The sequence below is a fragment of the Lampris incognitus genome, chromosome 21 (assembly GCF_029633865.1).
Source record: "Lampris incognitus isolate fLamInc1 chromosome 21, fLamInc1.hap2, whole genome shotgun sequence".
Classification (NCBI taxonomy): Eukaryota; Metazoa; Chordata; class Actinopteri; order Lampriformes; family Lampridae; genus Lampris; species Lampris incognitus.
Window position 1 is genome coordinate 13553092 of NC_079231.1, and position 17690 is coordinate 13570781.

Consider the following 17690-nt stretch of genomic DNA (forward strand, 5'->3'; position numbering starts at 1 on the left):
TCAGATTTGGGCCGATACAGGAAAGAAAAAAAAAAAAGAGCTGCCATTCCTGAAAGCTCTTGTCACTTCCTCAGAGGGCAGTTTGAGCACCGTAACTTAAGAGAAAAAGCAATTAGATTCCTTGATTTCCTTCAGCTCAGTGCAGCTTCTCGTGCATAGTACACCGAAAGATTCCCTTTGCATGAATGACCTTTTATTGCACTCTACTTGCTTACCGACTCCTTGTACGGTCTTAGCAGCTGATGTTGGTCCATTGGGCACATGTTATGGTGGATTGTTTTGTATTCTACCTCGCTTTTATGTGTTTTTTTTTTTGCATTGTTTTTATTGTGGTTTATGTTGTTCTTCGAAACGTGTTTTTAATGAGATCGTGTCACTGGAAAGGCTGTCTGCAAACAAAATTTCCTCTTAGGGGTAGTAAAGTTTGAATTAAATTGAATCAACGTAGAAGTATGCAAGTTCTGAGAGGCCAGACACCCATGACGTCTTTGAAGAGGGCAAATATGATGGGCCGGTCAGATAAATATTGCTAATAAGATGATGAGCCAAACATTGCTCATTAAAAGACACGGATTCCACAGGCATGCCATAATACTTCGCCCGAAGAGTCCGTGAATTCAGATCTTCATCTACACTCATGTTTGCTTTTCTCAAGATGGTTTTGATCACATGAAGTATGTTCCCGTTTTTGCTTGAAGTGCAGATTCTTGAATATTTTTTTTTTTTGTCTCAAAAGTACATTTTAGAATTATGCAACTGAGAATACAGAAAGCATCAGTGTGGCTTCAAAAGCAGATGTTTCGGAAGGATTTTTTTTTTTTGTATGGACAAACACAGCGAGAACACTCCTAATTTGCACTTGCATCCCTTGTTGCTAGGTAGCAAACAAACACACACACACACACACACACACATGCACATACATGTGCACGCATGCATGCACACACACACATAAAAGCATGCTCACACACACACACACACACACACACATATGCATTTTTCCATCCAGGACTCATGTTGTGAACATTTCCATGTAAGAATTTATGAACTGTTATTTGGTAAACATTTCCATTCACTAAGATGCTGCTAACATCGCATTAGCGAAAGAGACTTCCACAGCAGCTGTCTATGTGTGGGAGCCGCTTGAGACGGTTTGCGAATTCTCACAGTCTCCTCCTCAAACAACAGAGGAGCAAATGTCTCGAAAAAAGTAACCGGCGGTGTTCCACTGTGTGACCTTCCTACACAATAAAGTCCCTTTGATTTCTCGAATCTCCTTTGAGCTCGGAATATGTAACCCCCCCCCCGTCATACCCTTTGTTGGGAATTCACAACATATGGCTTTATAAATAAGCAACATTACAATAATCTGGCTGTTTAGATGCCCTCGCATGAGAGGAGTCAGAGCAAAATGTGTGACTCGGGGTTTTATACGGGCCTATAAATCTCAGGAGAAATTACTTTTCCATAACCCCCGAGCCCTTGCCTCTCTTTATCCAATCAGTTGCACAAGCAAAAGGAAACTTTAATTAACCATAATCAAGGCCAAAAAGCTAAACCTCGCTCATTGTCACAGTCTGCAATGCGAGCGGACGACGCGAGGGCGGCCTGTCATGACTCACGCCGGTGGCCGTTTCTGCAGAGTCTGCAAAGCTCAGCCGATGACTTAACCGCTTTGGGTGGTAGGGTAGGGTGGGAGGGTGCAAGTTGTACATTAATGATGCACTTTTTTTCCCCTTCGCCTAGTAAAGGCATATAACGCATTTGTGGATCCCGATGAGTTGAAACGACAGCCGTGAAGTGGGTGGTTTGAGTCGTGTCCTTGTTCGGTGGAAGTGGTTAAAAGGGGAAGGAAGGAAATGCTCCACCACTTTCCTCCCCTGTTGGTTGCTGGTAAGTCTGTTGTAGGCCACAGGCACCACACTACGGCTGCAGAGAGGCTGGGAAAATGGAGTAATCCAAAGGACAATTCAATTCAGTTCAAACTCGCAATTTTTTAATGCGTCAGTTGTGCATTGCCCACCAGTCAATCATAATTTAAATGCTAATCCCAGTCCATAAGGTTGTGCTGCCTCATGGCAGGATATCACAGACTAATAGAAGAGAATACTCTATTAGTCATTTTGTACATATACATACAAATGAAATTTACTTTTTTGCATTTAACCCATCCTAGCTGTGCAGCCAGGAGCAGTGGGCAGCTGCAGCACCCGGGGACCAATGCCACTTCTTCTTTCCATCGCCTTGCTCAGGGGCACAGACAGGAGTATTAACCCTAACATGCATGTCTTTTTTTGATGGTGGGAGGAAACCGGAGCACCCGGAAGAAACCCACGCAGACACGGGGAGAACATGCAAACTCCACACAGAAAGGTCCTGGGATGGCCTGGGGTTCGAACCCAGCACCTTCTTGCTGTGAGGCAACAGCACTAACTAACCGCTGGGCCCTTGTGCCGCCCCTTTTAATGAGAAGCTAGGCAATGCTTCTTCATCATTGAGATATCACGGCTCATCGATTTCTGGTCAGTCACCTCCACCCTATTAAGACAGTTTTGGTCAGGAGTACATTTGCAGGGATGGATTCTCATCACTGATACCGAGCGACACATACATGACACATTTTTGATCATTCATGCATTGTAAATGTATAAAGTGTTTCGTTTTATTGCCAGCGTGCAAAACACCACGGAGAGATTTGCTGTTCCCTCATTAAGGAGCTGACATGCTGCATACAAAACTCCCTCTGTGTACTTGACGAGGCACACGTGCGTATGTCCCCCGGTCCATCAGCGATCCCATACGTCTCCCCCTATGTCAATGTGGAGTTTATCCAGAATTTGTGTTTACTTAACGGTTCCATAAGGAGGAGGAGGAGGTTAAGTAACTGACCTTGGTGGCGATTACTTTGCACACATGGCCTGATACTGCGGCTTGCCGGGGCTATTAACTAGTGGCTATCCCCAGACACAAATCTTAGCCCCCAGGCTTGTATTTAGAAAATGCCCGGCCTTCTCCCCCCCCCCCGCCCCCCCTGTTTTTCCATCCCATGGTTGCACAAAATGACATATGAGGTTCTATGTGCAAACACGCCTCTGGGCATCACCCGGGCTCGCAAGCCTACGACGCGAGGAGGCCTCAAATGTAGCCTTTCTCTCTCCCCGCGCCTCCAAGGCGAGCGAGGATGCCGATCGTGAATGGGGCCAAATAGCGTTAAATCAGGGGGGGCCGCCGCTAAACAAAATAATCGGAATTTATATCTGCTGTTCTTGTCTGCGCCGCGGAGTAAGGTTACACATGCCACTTCTATTTCTGTGCCCTTGGATAAACACCGATTAGCCAACCGCTGTGGACGGGGTTAATAGGAGCTTGTTCGGTGGGTAAGCAAGACACGTCAAGGCTTGGCCCTCGGAGATCGATAGGAAACAGCGCTGTATACATGCACAATCATATTACTGTACATAGGCGTACATGTCTCTCGCAGCTGGCGACGTTTAATTGAGTGTCAATGGACATGTCAGCCGCGGCGGGCAGGTCTTTCCATGCAGGGAATGAACTGGACATAGTGCTTTAGTTTGTTTGTTTGTTTATTTATGCATGCTGGGAAGTGGGGCGGGCCATATTGATAAAAACAAACAAGCTACAGTATGTACAGTGAAACAGCCTCTTCCAGCTCGGAAAATAATATGATAATGAAAATATCATTGCTACCCCCCCCCCCGCCTCCCCCAAATGACATGTTTCACCTTGTGAAATGCACTTTTGCATATTTTCTTTCTCGAAAATGTGCTGATGGAATATCGCGGCCGATGGAATGCAGCGCGCTCGATAGGAAAGCTTTACATGGCCCACAAGGGTAGTGAAGTTCCCCCGGACAACATAAAGAGCAACCTGATGTCTTTTGATTTCCACCACTGTATAAACAGTTTGTGTTTTACAAGCCAATGTCCCGGTCGTTAGGAAAATTTCACCTTGTCTTCCAAGTTCACCTTGTTTTATGAACCTTTGGCAGGAAGGTCGGAATATTCCCCTCCGCTGACCCGTTGGAGATAGATTTTCTACATGATATGTCAAGAATGAACAATATAAAGTTCTGCCATCACTTGGGGGGTGAAGGCCGATTTATAATTATCCATCAGCTATATATATATATCTATATAGATATAGATATATATATCTATATATATATATATATATTATGGTCAAAATGTAAAATACATTGCTCATGCATTAAAAGTCGAATAGCTCAGACAGATGAACAATGGTAATGATGATGATGATGAGGATGAAATCAACTATTTGGCCTCCTTACAGAGGAAGAACCAAAAACCATGCCGAAGGCTTATTTCAAGGACACGCAACTCCGGCTTTAAGCTTTATAATGTTTTTTTTTCTTCTTTTTCCAACAGCGGATCTGCTGCAGCACTGCTATAGGAAGACCTGCATTTTAATCTGCAAAACTCAAACAACAGCCACACGCGCCTGGCATACTGAAGCTCCTCTGACATTTGAGAGGGCCTTCTTCGAAAACACTTAAGACTATAAAATGCAACAAGGCCCCCATAACAGATCGACGTTATGGGCTTTGATTTACCCTACAGGCCAATAATAGAGTCTGGATACTGTTTCATCTCTGTAAATGGAAGTCAGATACAGCCTCCTGCAAATAAAGACACAGCACAATACCACGCACGACGCATCACTTTCTATATTGGATGCGACAACGATGGGGAAATACGCATAAGAACAAAACTAAAAAGCCGAGCTCACATCTTAGAATTAAAATTTGGCATTGACTCGGTGGGATGATGAAGACTGTGCTCAGATCAGGATCCTCCAGAGTATTGCTTCAGAGACAATACTGCAATACATGCACACACATGTGCAGCAGCGGTCACTTTGCAGAGGATGCATGTGTAATGCAATGCAAGTTGGGCCCATCAGTCCTGTTAGACAAGCTCTCATTGCTCGGGTGAAAATAAAACCCAGCAAGGTCCGCTCTTCCATGACTACTCTTCCTTCACATCCAACACACGATGCATGAGTCTGATTTTAGCTTCGTGCTCTGTCCGCCATAGCAGCAGATGCAACGTCTGCCCAGGCCACCTTCGGAGTTTAATGCAATCCAAAAAATACCCAATATATTCCATCTTTATCTCAGTTAATGATGACATTAACAACATATAGTCAATAGCTGTTATTTAAAATGGGCCATTTTGACTCCAACAGGACACAGCTGCGTTATTTCCCTCTCTATGAAACCATTGCATGGGCAATCAGTTCTTTGCAAATCTGAAAAGCTGCATACATATATCTGGTGAACACACTATTGCAAAACGTATAGGTTATCGCAGTTTCCCATGTTGACAGACATGCAATTTCCAACACTCTCGCTTGACTTTACTGCTTTACTGCCGCTTAGTCAGTGGGTGATAAAGACAAACTGCATGAGGCAGATAGCATGCTCAGTAACACTGCTGCTGCATAACAGCAAATCTGCATGACAGTGATGTGCGAGTATCAAGTGGGGAGGGAAGTGTATAGAGCTGTAGTACTGCATCCTCTGCTTGGTGTATATGAGCTGGTGCCCCCCCCCCGCCCCCCGCCGCCTTACCAACCTGTCAGTATCACAGTGCTGAACCTTTGGGTGTGTGGATGCTGCAGCCTATTACAATACCTCTGTCCTGCTGTTGTCATTGTTGCGGATGTTGTTCTTATCGGTGGTATTGTAGTTGTGTGGCTCACGATGAACCTCCAAAGGACAACGAACTAGTCAGTCAGTCAGTCAGTCAAGCAATCGATCGATCGATCAATAGATCAATAAATCAATCAGAAAAGTAATTTTTCCGTCCATTGCAATAATAAGCTGAATAATATTCTAAAAGGCTGCATTCTTGAAGTAAATCAGTCACATGGTACAAACGTAGACCAGGAGGACATTCCCCTTATTTGAGATGCTGGGGGGGGGGGGGCTGTCAGTGAGGATTGGTCTGATCTAGTATGCTGGAGCAAACCTGACTATTGGTAGGACCCTGCAGTGACTTACTTCACCTGTTCGCGTTTTTCCTCCCTTCTTCTCCCTCTTCTTCTTCTTCTTCTTCTTCTTCTTCTTCTCCTTCTTCTTCTCTTCATCTTCTTTTTTTTTTCTTCCCACCTTCTTTTTTTTCGCGCTACGTACCTGGCGACTGCCTCTTCGCTCCCCGACGACATGACCCCAAGTCTCCCAGCTGCGGCGGCGATGTTCTCGTACGTGGGCTGCGGCTTGCTGATCCTCCACGCCGCCCTGGCGGGGGCTTCCCTCGCCGAGATGGTCTTCCGCTGTCCGGGCTGCACGGCGGAGCGCCAGGCGCTGTGCCCGCCGCTCACCGAGAGCTGCGCGGAGATCGTACGGGAGCCGGGCTGCGGGTGCTGTCCGGTGTGTGCCCGCAGCGAGGGCGAGCTGTGCGGCGTGTACACCCCGAGATGCTCCAGCGGTCTGCGGTGCTACCCCAAGCCCGACTCCGAGCTGCCCCTGGAGCAACTGGTGCAAGGGCAGGGGCTGTGCGGGCACAAAGTGGACGCCGAGCCCGCCACCTGGAGCCAGGAGCACCGGGAACAAACCAGCGGTCAGTTAACAGGAAAACCTGGTTTTGTGTGTGTGTGTGTGTGTGTGTGTGTGTATGTGTGTGTGTGGGTGTTGTGTTTTTTTGTGTGACTCTTTCTTTCTTTTTACATTTTTAATGAGGCTGTCTAGACTGCCTAGGCTGCGCAGAAGGAATAGGGAGACTGCATTGTCTTGGGAGGCAGCCCTAGCGTGTCAGCCTAAACTAATATCTTCAGACTTAACAGCTTCTAGCCTGCTTGTTAAAAGTTCACGTTGCTATGGACACTTAATATCTTTTTAATTGACCTGTAATAATTGCACTGGGTCACTGCACCAACCCCCCCGCTGCGGCGTGTGATGTCCCAGTTTCTCAGAACGCGTGCTCGTTTCATTTCCTGTTAACAGTCATCCGCCTTCATATCAACCTTCCCATTAGTTGCTATACATGATCGCCCCCCCCACCCCCGACTGACGTTTATGCGCGAGCGCTGAGGATGAACAAGCGCGAGACACACACGCACACACCAACCGACCGCCGTACGTGAGCAGCAGCTGGCCATCACGCCTCCCGCCGTCCCCGGTACCGTCCGGGATTTCACTTTGAAACGCCGTGCTGGACTGCGAAACAGCAGCCTGGACGCCTGCCCACAGGCTGCAGTTGTTGGAAAGTGCCCGCAAACATCACACAGTGTGTTTAGTGTTGACGTTTCTGCAGGAGAGAGAGAGAGAGAGAGAGAGAGAGAGAGAGAGAGAGAGAGAGAGAGAGAGAGAGAGAGAGAGAGAGAGAGAGAAGAAGAGGAATGTTGCATTGATTACCAGAGTGGACTTTAGGCTTTGACCAGGAGTAAGTGTAGACCGCTGGAGTCATTGACAGCATGAGCATGCAGGCTGTGACTGGATTATCTTCTCAGAAATCAGACTGTTGCACTGAATTATCTCTCAGCACAAGAAAATCTCAATCAGGTTGAAGTTTGATTCAGATTGGAGCCTGTTAGATGTGTCTCCTTGTTTGTGCTTGAAACAAGGTCAGGTTGTGCTGTTGTTGTTGTCCCCCCCCCCCCCCTTGATTTGAGAGTTAATAGTGACAGATTTCAAGGCTGCGCGTGTGCACGGTCACTCAATCCGGAGTGGGATTGGTTGGGCTGGGGTTTCTACCCCATTTCCGTGGCTGTGCTCCCTGTGGCAGTTTACCTCTAGACTGACGTGTGTTTAGGTTGGCAGTGAGACCGTATGTCCACAACCCCAGGAATGCAGAGGAACTATGGACACTGCATGTGCGGGGTAGCCCTTTTCTCTGTAAAGGGGTTTCCAAAAAGACATGGACGAAAGGCTCACGGATCCTGGTGCAGTCATCAATTAACAGCTTTCTCTAAATCATCAATTAAGAACAAACTTCATCACAACGGCATTCATGCAGTGTAAGAAAATGGACTTAATTGTTCCATAATAAAAGCTCTGAATGAGTTGTGTAGCTTAAAGGCAGAGTATAGAAGTGCTAAGGTGGGGGGGGGGTCATGTGAACATGCATCTCTCCAAGTTTCTGTTGAAGACGAGCTGAAATGGGCTTCTGAGCGTGTCTCTTATATTCTGCATTTTGGGACAGAACAATATGGCAGAACATAGCACACTGCAAACTGCTTCCTTGGATGGATGAAATGGATCAGATCCAGCCAACGGGACCGCAACCGGAGGATTTCAGAGAAAGGGAACAGGGTGTTCAAAGGAGAGAAACCAAAATGCGATTGCGGACCGGGTCATGTCACCACACTTGGTAATTAGGCGTATCATTGGATTGAATTTTTTGACGAATACCTTATATGCTGACCCAAGTAACACAGGAAAATGACTGCCGTCCAGGAATGAGAAGAAAAAAAAATACAGGTTGATGCAGAAGTGCAAGATTGTGCAAATTTCAAATTCAATTCACTTTATTGGCATGACTATAACCAAACACAGTATTGCCAAATGCAAATTCGTATAAAATTTATAAAATTTGTATGTAAAAGTACGATACAAATTTAACTAAATTGCCCGACATACATATTAAGGCATAGGTAATTGACTAATTGGATTTTGAAGACTTTTTTTTCCATGTCAGTATTTCTTTAAAAGTCTTGCTGCTGCAGTTTGCCCTAACTGCATACAGGACACTTGCACTGAAGTCAAGAGATTTCTAAGTCTTAATTAAAATTAAAAAAACAAAACGCATCACTCTTTTAAGGCCAGCGAATAAGTATTGGGAATATTTTGGACCAGAGGAATCTGGGTTGAGCTCAGCGAACCTTGTCAAAACTCAGATCCGGTGTCTGACTTCACTCCCAGACTCGGCTCGTCATCGGCTGCCACTGAAGTAGTAACGGTGGCCTTACAATGGGCCGAATTCTGCTTTTACAGAAAACCCACTGATCGGTTTTGTGTTACCGTGTGGTTGAGTTTGTGAACAAATCACATTCAGCATGCTGTAGTCACACAGCGAGACGGGCAAGTAAGGAAAGTGTTGACGGAAAGCATCTCATATGATTCACACTGATGTTTTCCAATCAAATCCTACAGGAGGAACCTTTTGACTACCATCCCCCGATGTTTCCCCTACATCAGTGGTGCAGAGTACTACTAACATATACTACTACTAGTACCACTACTACTAGTAGTACTACTACTAGTACTAGAACTAGTACTGCATCTGTGTGCAGGTATCTCCAGGGGTCCCTGAGCAGACAAGCTGGGGTCTCTGAAAGGTAATAGTTGGATTTCAGGATGCAGATGGTTTCCCCCCACGCTGACCTGTAGAAAGTTATAATCTTATTCTGCACTAAACCAGGGAGCAAAACCATACAAATATTGTCATACCGGGTTCCTTTGTGTCTACTAGTGTGTCTGTATCTTACTAGTGTGTCTGTGTCTACTAGTGTGTCTGTGTCTTACTAGTGTGTCTGTGTCTTACTAGTGTGTCTATGTCTACTAGTGTGTCGTAGCCCCATATGTTTTTAAGCAATCGATAGTCGACGGCACTTATTGATCCAAAATCAGGTCTGCTCAAATGAACTTTGACCCTCACTGATGTCCTTCTTTCCCTGCTGCTGTGCGTCCGACGCTCCGTGCAGACCCGTAACGCTCAAATGAAGTACATTTACTTGAAGCATTACCATTGGCCAACTGACTCCCAAAAGTGGGATTAAAAAGCAATACAAGAGAAAAATAAGGATGTGGTCAATTTAACCATTATTTTACTCTTGCGGCATTCTTACGATGAAGGAATGCGTAGAAGTGAACTGTGTCTGTCAGTGAACCCACTGAGCAGTTACGTAAAGTGAACTGTGTATCTGTAACATGAGCCCATTGGCGTGAACGGTGTCAACATAGTAGAGTGATTTAGGCACATACAGTATAACTGAATGCAGCAGCTATAGATACTATGCACAATACGCAAAATACCCATAAGAACATTCCACCAGGAATTAAACTTTGCAGCCAAAACTACACACAAGGCTTCAATTTGATATTTAAAGTTGAGATCCTGAAGTTTGTCATTTTCGTTGACTTTACTGACACCTATGGTCATACTGGGAATTGCACGGGGGTTTGAACGCACCCTCTCCGCCAGCACGCAAATCAATCAATCAATCAATCAATCAATCAATCAATCTTACTTTGTTCAGATACATCAGTAGGCCCATATTAAAAAGAAAAATACAGGACAGGACAGCAACACAAAAATATAGCTAATAGCAGTTCACAAGTCCACAATGATTAAAACCAACACAGACATTTGTTCCAATGTTTCCAGAAACAAGAGGAGCACCTTGTGTCACTTTGTGTACGTTCAGTTAAGAGCATTACAATTACATTTTCAATTAATCGACACATAAATTATAAATTTATACATAGAATCCCTCAACACAGCAGGAAAAGTGGGAACATTGCTAGTCACAAATACATGACTTGCACTTGTCCATCTTGGGAGCTGGAGCAAGATTCTGAATGCATCATTGTATGCAACCTGCAGCTTTTTCATTTTTTGCTTGGCTATAATTGCACAAGTGGGCTGTATAGGGTGGAGTACAGTAGGCCCTAAAAAGAGCAGTTTAAAAAGAAAAAAAAGAAAAAGAAAATAAGGGCTGAACTCGAGTATTCGTTTTTGATGCTGTACTGTCTGTTGGTGAAACGCCTTTTAGGGACTTGCTTTGCCATATCTGCTTGTTGGACACAACACCTTCCTTTTCTTCTGAAAACGTCCTCTTCAAATTAGCAGCTATATTCTTCTATGTGTGGCTGCTACGGTGAAGATGTAAGCACAGCGCCATTTCTTTCCTGCAAACATCCTGCTAAAACGAGCGACCGCAAAAGCGATTAAAACTTGGTAGTAGGTACGAGAGTTTCCTCCTCCGCTTCCAAAACTAACTGAAGAGCGATTCAGGTTGCAGCCTTTGCTATCTCATATACAGACAAATCTGCAGCCGTGGTATTTGAATGGAATTATACATACATATATGTAGTAGTTATGGCAAGATGCACTTTGGGCCCTACTGGGAAGACACGCCACATAAATGTTATCGGTATATGCACACTCACTTGCATCACGAACCCATCATTGTGTTCATTGATTTGATAATTTGCAATATATCATGATACAGTAGCATGCAACATCATTTACTGTGCTGAGGAAACGGCATGAAACAACCTCATACATCATGTGACACCACGCAGACTCAGTGATGAAGTCATCCTCTCACCACCGATAGATTGTACAATGCACTTTACATTCGCAGGTCCCCGTCGTTATTGTACAGTAAGGAGCACAGTATAGATCCAGTAGTCTGACAGTACAAAAGGACTCAGAATTCACTCTAATAGACGAGGAGGAGGAGATATGATTCAGTCTGGGGGAGGGTTGTATGCACACGAGCCAGTACCGTCAGGTCGTTTTCATTCAGACTGTCACCCTCAAGTTGTGGATATTTTAATAGACTGTTGAACAGACTCTCAGCAGTGTTATAGTACACAGACAGAGAAGGCTGGAGTGCGTCACAGCATCTCTTAACACTATATTTTAAGGTTAAAGTTGCGTGAGTAATACTAAATCACTTTACTATATCACATAAGACACATTATCCTGATGGTTAATCAGCCGTTAGTTGTAATTTTGCACCCAAAACGGTGATATCGGTAAAGGGACCCCCCCCCCCCACCAAAAAAAAAAAAAAAGAAAAAGAAAGAAAAAAAAAAACTGGGTTAAGCTGTCAGACATGTCTGTTCAGGCCCAAAAAGGAATGGGTTGTGTAAAAAAGAAAAAGAAAAAACACAAACCTCAAAAAAATCCTACCATCTTTGCGCTCCAAACCCCAACTCCTCGACATGTGGTTTGGTATCTGCTACATAGTGTAGGTACAAGTACTATAAACGTCCTGCGGCACCTCAGCCCAGTCAACTGACCTCTAACAGGCAAGCCCACACCAAGTCGCAACATGACACGAAACTATAACGTGTTAGTTAATACACTACTCATGAACGAATGGAAGAATCTATCCATCTATCTATCCATCTACACATTCATTTGGGTAGAAAATGTAAAATAAGTGTATAGATAGACAGATAGCGAGAGTTACAGAGTTTCCTCTGTTTCCACCAGAAGCCACAGACAGTCATCGTCAGTCGTGATGAACAAAATAAGTGCGACGACAGTGTGACCTCGGTCACCGCTCACAGTGGACGGCTGGGGTCGTCCTTTAATGCTAACAGCTATCTCATATTGTCAGGCGTTTGTATTTGCAGCACAGACGCACCAATTTTTGGGGGCTGAATCACGTTTTAGGAGATTGGAGGAGGTTGAATGGGTTCATCTGGACACGTTTATTGACAGATATCTGTCAATAAACGTGTCCAGATGAACCCATTCAACCTCCTCTGATTTTCTTACCTGGATTATTGAGCGTGCATCAAGACATGTTTGAGGAGAACGATCCGCTTATATAAAAAGATAACTTTAAAGGAGTGTGTTCTCCCCATTTAGCCATCCATCATTTCATGCAACCATTCATCTGTGCATCCATCCAGAGACACTTGTGGTGATGCAGCCTTCACACCAGGGAACTGTTTTTGCTCATATGTGGGGGGAAATGCCATAAAAGAGTGAATATTGTTTGTTAATTGTCTCTTGATAACAATTACTCAGTTTTGTCACAAAAAATGATGATCATCTTGATGTAACTGATGAAGATGTGACACACACACACACACACACACACACACACATATATATATATATATATATATATATATATATCAGTAATCTGAAAGAAATATATACGTAGAGCTATACATACCGGTTTGCTTCATTTCCTGAACCTTGGGTTTAATAAGTGGATCAAAAATATATGAATGGTTCTTTAAGATTCAGGCCAACATAAAAATAAAAAAAACCTCTCCAATCGGTCCGCCTATTTAAATTTTATTCAGCGAATTTGGCCGCAATAAGCAGCAACTCTCAGTCAGCTATAAAAATAGTCTGCATAACAGGCAAGCCGTATAACTTTTACCAGATCACGCCTGGAGGAGACTCGCTCTATTAATATTATGGCAAAGGTTAATTTGTAAAAGCGAAAAAATTAGGTGGAACCCCACCTCCCGCCCCACCCCCCGCCCCCCCACAGCATCTCACCCCCAAAAAAACACTCCTGTGCCATCTGCTGCCTGAAATAACATTGTTAGCCAACAAGGGGCATTCATCTGTACCTGGGGGTGGGGGGGGGGGGGCGGGGGTCCAGACGGAGCCCGCAGGACTGAAATAGCCCTGAGATAATCTCCCTCAGCTCCTCCAAAACACTGGCATTTGTACCATCTCCCCCCCGGGCGACGACTTCTCGTGCACTCATGCCAAAAATCTCTGTGTACCTCTATTGAGTTTCTGAATAAACCCCCCCCCCAACCACCACCACCTCTCTCTCTCTCCTCTTTCAAGCCCCCCCCCTCCCCCCTCCTCTGGACAAGTGTGTTTGAAGTTGACTGACACTGCAGGGGAATGACTGTAAGTCTCCCATCTATTCAGCGTTGTAGATGACGAGTCCTGTCCTCTGAGCTCGGGTTTTTAATAGCCACACATGGACGCCTTTTAGCCGATAGATCAGCAGAGGTCAAAGTTACAGCCTGGGTCTTATTTTCTGAAAAAAACTTTTTTTTCTTCTGCCATTGTGCATGCCGGTTATCATTTTACTCACAGGCTTCATTTTGAGATTTAGACATTGCTTCACAATGGCATCAAATAAGGCAATTAAACGCGGGCCTTAAATCTGTCCTGTCAACAACAAGGACCCCCACCCCGAGGGCCTCGGTTCGAGGGTGTACATGAGTTCCCATCATCTGTGACTTCTCCATCGCCCAGGCCGGGTAGTTAGGCGATGGTTGCCAGTACCTGCAGTAAGAGTAGGCTGCTCATTCCTGCAAGTTGAACCAGGGAGTAGCTCAGCACCGTGATTCATCATTGTTGATGTTATTGGACATTTCGGGTAACGACTTCTAACTTGCACTGCAGACTTTCCTTCCAAATACATGGTTTAGATAGAACGAGCTGGACTTGCTGAAACGTGTCTGATGCTCGCTATGAAAATAAGACGCAGGTTGTAAAACTACGGAATCGTCCTTTAAGAGGACTGACGGGTTTGGGCCTTAGAACGACACCAAGGCTGGTTCTTCTTCTCTTTTTTTTTGGACCCCCTCCCCCCTTTTCTCCCCAGTTGTACTTGGCCAATTACCCAATTTTCCGAGCCTTCCCGGTCGCTGCTCCGCCCCCTCTGCTGATCCGGGGAGGGCTGCAGACTACCACATGCCTCCTCCAATACACGTGGAGTCGCCAGCCGCTTCTTTTCACCTGACAGTGAGGAGTTTCGCCAGGGGGACATAGCGCGTGGGAGTATCACGCTATTCCCTATTCCCCCCCAGTTCCCCCTCTCCCCCGAACAGGCGCCCCGACTGACCAGAGGAGGTGCTAGTGCAGCCACCAGGACACACACCGACATCCGGCCTCCCACCCACAGACACGGCCAGTTGTGTCTGTAGGGACGCCTGACCAAGCCGGAGGTAACACGAGGATTCGAACCGGCAATTCCCATGTTGGTAGGCAACAGAATAGACCACCACGCCACCCAGCCGCCCCTGTGTTTTTTGTGTTTTTGTCTTTATTGTCATGTATTGTATGGGAATATATCATGTATATATGATGGTATAGGGGGAAAAGATAATAGCTCCTCATGCGAGTCAATCAAATAAAACAATACAATTGGACAGTTTCACATGTGAGCGCCATGAGCTATTTATATGCCTGGAAGGAAAACTATCCTCTTAATATTCATGTCCTGGAATAAAGAGAAATACAGCTGCCTTCATTCTAGGACTGTTGAATTCTGGAACTGTGATTTCCAAACAAACATTCCGAGATAAGACCCACGTGTAAACCCCGTCTGCCTCCTAAACAAACACAAACCTCCGGAGCCACGCTAATGCTAAGTCAGGAGCGGTCTGAGGTCTTACCTCTCCACCCGAGTGACACAGACACAAGGTTAGGGTTCGGAAGCACAATCCGAGAACTGTGACAAAACGATCTGGACCTCACACCCGGGTCAAACCAACAGCATCTGGCGTTCACCGAGCGTGACTCATGCTGCGTCAAGGAGGGGTACAGGTGATGAAGAGGAGGTGCTAGGTTCGCTTTTTCTTTTCCTTCCCTTCGAGGCCGTACTAGTCTCTTCTCGCCCATGAATAAAAGAGGCCGAGATGGGCGTCCGGGTCGCATAGCGGCCTATTCTGTTGCCACGGGGATCGCCGGTTCGAATCCCCGTGTTGGCTCCGGCTTAGTCGGGTGTCCCTACGGGCACAATTGGCCGTGTCTGTGGGTGGGAAGCCGGATGTGGTTATGTGTCCTGGTCGCTACACTAACGCCTCCTCTGCTCGGTCGGGGTGTCTGTGCGAGGTGGAGGGGACGGGGGGGGGGTATAGAGCGATCCTCCCATGTGCTACGTCCCCCTGGCGAAACTCCTCACTGTCAGGTGAAAAGAAGCGGCTGGCGACTCCACATGTATTGGAGGAGGCATGTGGTAGTCTGCAGCCCTCCCCGGCTCGGCAGAGGGGGCGGAGCAGCGACCGGGATGGCTCGGAAGAGTGGACTAATTGTCCAGATACAAATGGGGAGAATAAAGGGGAGGAGTCCGAGATGACCAAAATGTAAATTTACCTCACCAAACAGATTAGCGCAACCTCTCTGGAGAGAAGACACACAAAAGTCAAGTATATACTTGTATTATCCTGCATACATTAGCTTGTTATAACTTGTTGGATTGACAAATTCCCTTACTCTCCATACACTCTGTGTTGCTTGAGAGAATAAATACTATCTAGAGGATTACTTGCTGATCACACTTTCACTCGTTCCTCTTCAATCAGATAATAGGTGGAATAACCCAGGCTGAGCCCAGAGAAAACTGCACAGCGCTGGTAGGTTGAATTGACTACACTGGCCAAGTAAGTCAGTACTTCCTGACTGACTTGGTCAGTACTTCCTTGGTTAGTACTTCCTGACTGATTTGGTCAGTACTTCCTGACTGACTTGGTTAGGTATTGCGACATCGGCTGCCTTTTGCAAACCCTGGGCTGTAGTTTTCATCTGCAGCAAGTTCACCCAGAGATGATCCCGTCCCAGAAAGTGAACTTAACCCTGACTAGATGATGCACATGGTCGTAAAAGGCGTGATCGAATACCGCTGATCAGTCGATCAGACACTTCCTGATCAACACCCACACCGTGCCCGTCCGTGCCCTCGTCCTCGGCCACATTCTCAGTCCGCTCACACCTCTCCCATCCCTTCACTGGTGGTTCGTAAAAAGGCTGCGAGTTTTTCTGTGATGTCCCGCATGTCGGATGTGTCACGGCTTGCCTCGGTTCATGTCCTGGTTTAGGTCAAATACTGCGGCCCCAGAGCTCAAGCGGCGGTGCTGGTAGCTAGCGAGATGCCGCTGTGAGTGCACACGCCAGGGCCTGTCTGAAGCCCGCTTTAAGACGCCTGAGTCATGCCAGAAAAGCCTGCAAGGTAAACACAAGGAGCTGCTCTCTGCAGAGCTTCCAGGTAAACCATCCCAGCGGGCCTCGCGATGGACGATGGACCACGGCCACTCCACAAAGTGCCTTTCACCGACACTTGAAGTGGTACATGACTTATTTCACACCTCGGGAGAGGCGTTAACAGGCGCTTTTCCTTTTTATGTGTGTGTGTGTGGGTGTGTCTATGTGTGTATGTGACTGCTTTCCAAATTCCCCACAATTGGTAAATCACATCAGGTAATCGCCATGTAAAGGCGAAAAAATGCCAACGTGCCCGATCCCTTCCTTCTCCGGCAAACCCATCCATCCTTGCCGACCCAGCCAAGTCTTGCCATTTGCTCAGTTGACCAGAATCTAGACAATCAGACATGACACTCCTGACCTACGTGCCATCTGGGAATTTGACGTGGATCAGATATAGAAAGGAAGTCTCTCCGGCCATTGTCCGAGGATTAATCCAAGCAGTAGACCGGACAGTAGGGCTGCAGCTTTGTTGCTATTGCCGATCCTCGAACAGCTTGTACCACAGAGGGCTAGCGCCCCCTCAAAGTGGGGTCCTGACCCTCTGTGTGTTGGTGTGTGTGTCTGTGTGTGTGTGTGTGTGTGAGAGAGAGCGAGAGAGAGAGTGAGAGAGAGATGAGATTGCTGTTTTTGTTGCATTTAAGACTTCTGCACATTTGTGCGTGCGTGTACAGGCACGCGGCCCTGCGAACCTGTGTGTTTGTGCAGACTCAAACATCTCGGGTTTCCTCTGAAGAGTGGGAACGATGCTGTTGCACTTGGATACCGTGGGGATTATGTAAGAGAGCAAAACAAAAGGCGCCCCAGCTGCCAATATTCCTCGGTGTGTGTGTGTGTGTGTGTGTGTGTGTGTGTGTGTGTGTGTGTGTGTTGATCTGTGTGACGCACCCGCACACACGCACATGTAAACACGCACACCTTGACATTTGGCCTTTGTAAAGAAACTCTTTCTTCAAAGTAAAGCCAGCGAGAGAGAGAGAGAGACAGAGAGAGGACCAGAGA

At 46.2% G+C, this 17690-nt stretch overlaps 2 protein-coding genes across 2 annotated transcripts in view; one reads left to right on the forward strand and one right to left on the reverse strand.

Annotated features, from left to right (window-relative positions):
- The window catches only part of stk11ip (serine/threonine kinase 11 interacting protein), a 50804-nt gene extending 44597 nt beyond the window's left edge, over positions 1–6207 (reverse strand). Inside the window, exon 1 of the mRNA XM_056300906.1 lies at positions 6044–6207. Coding sequence (XP_056156881.1) covers positions 6044–6207 — 164 coding nt within the window. The remainder of the gene's footprint in view (positions 1–6043) is intronic.
- Positions 6206–17690, forward strand: part of igfbp2a (insulin-like growth factor binding protein 2a) — a 20531-nt gene continuing 9046 nt past the window's right edge. Inside the window, exon 1 of the mRNA XM_056300908.1 lies at positions 6206–6602. Coding sequence (XP_056156883.1) covers positions 6206–6602 — 397 coding nt within the window. The remainder of the gene's footprint in view (positions 6603–17690) is intronic.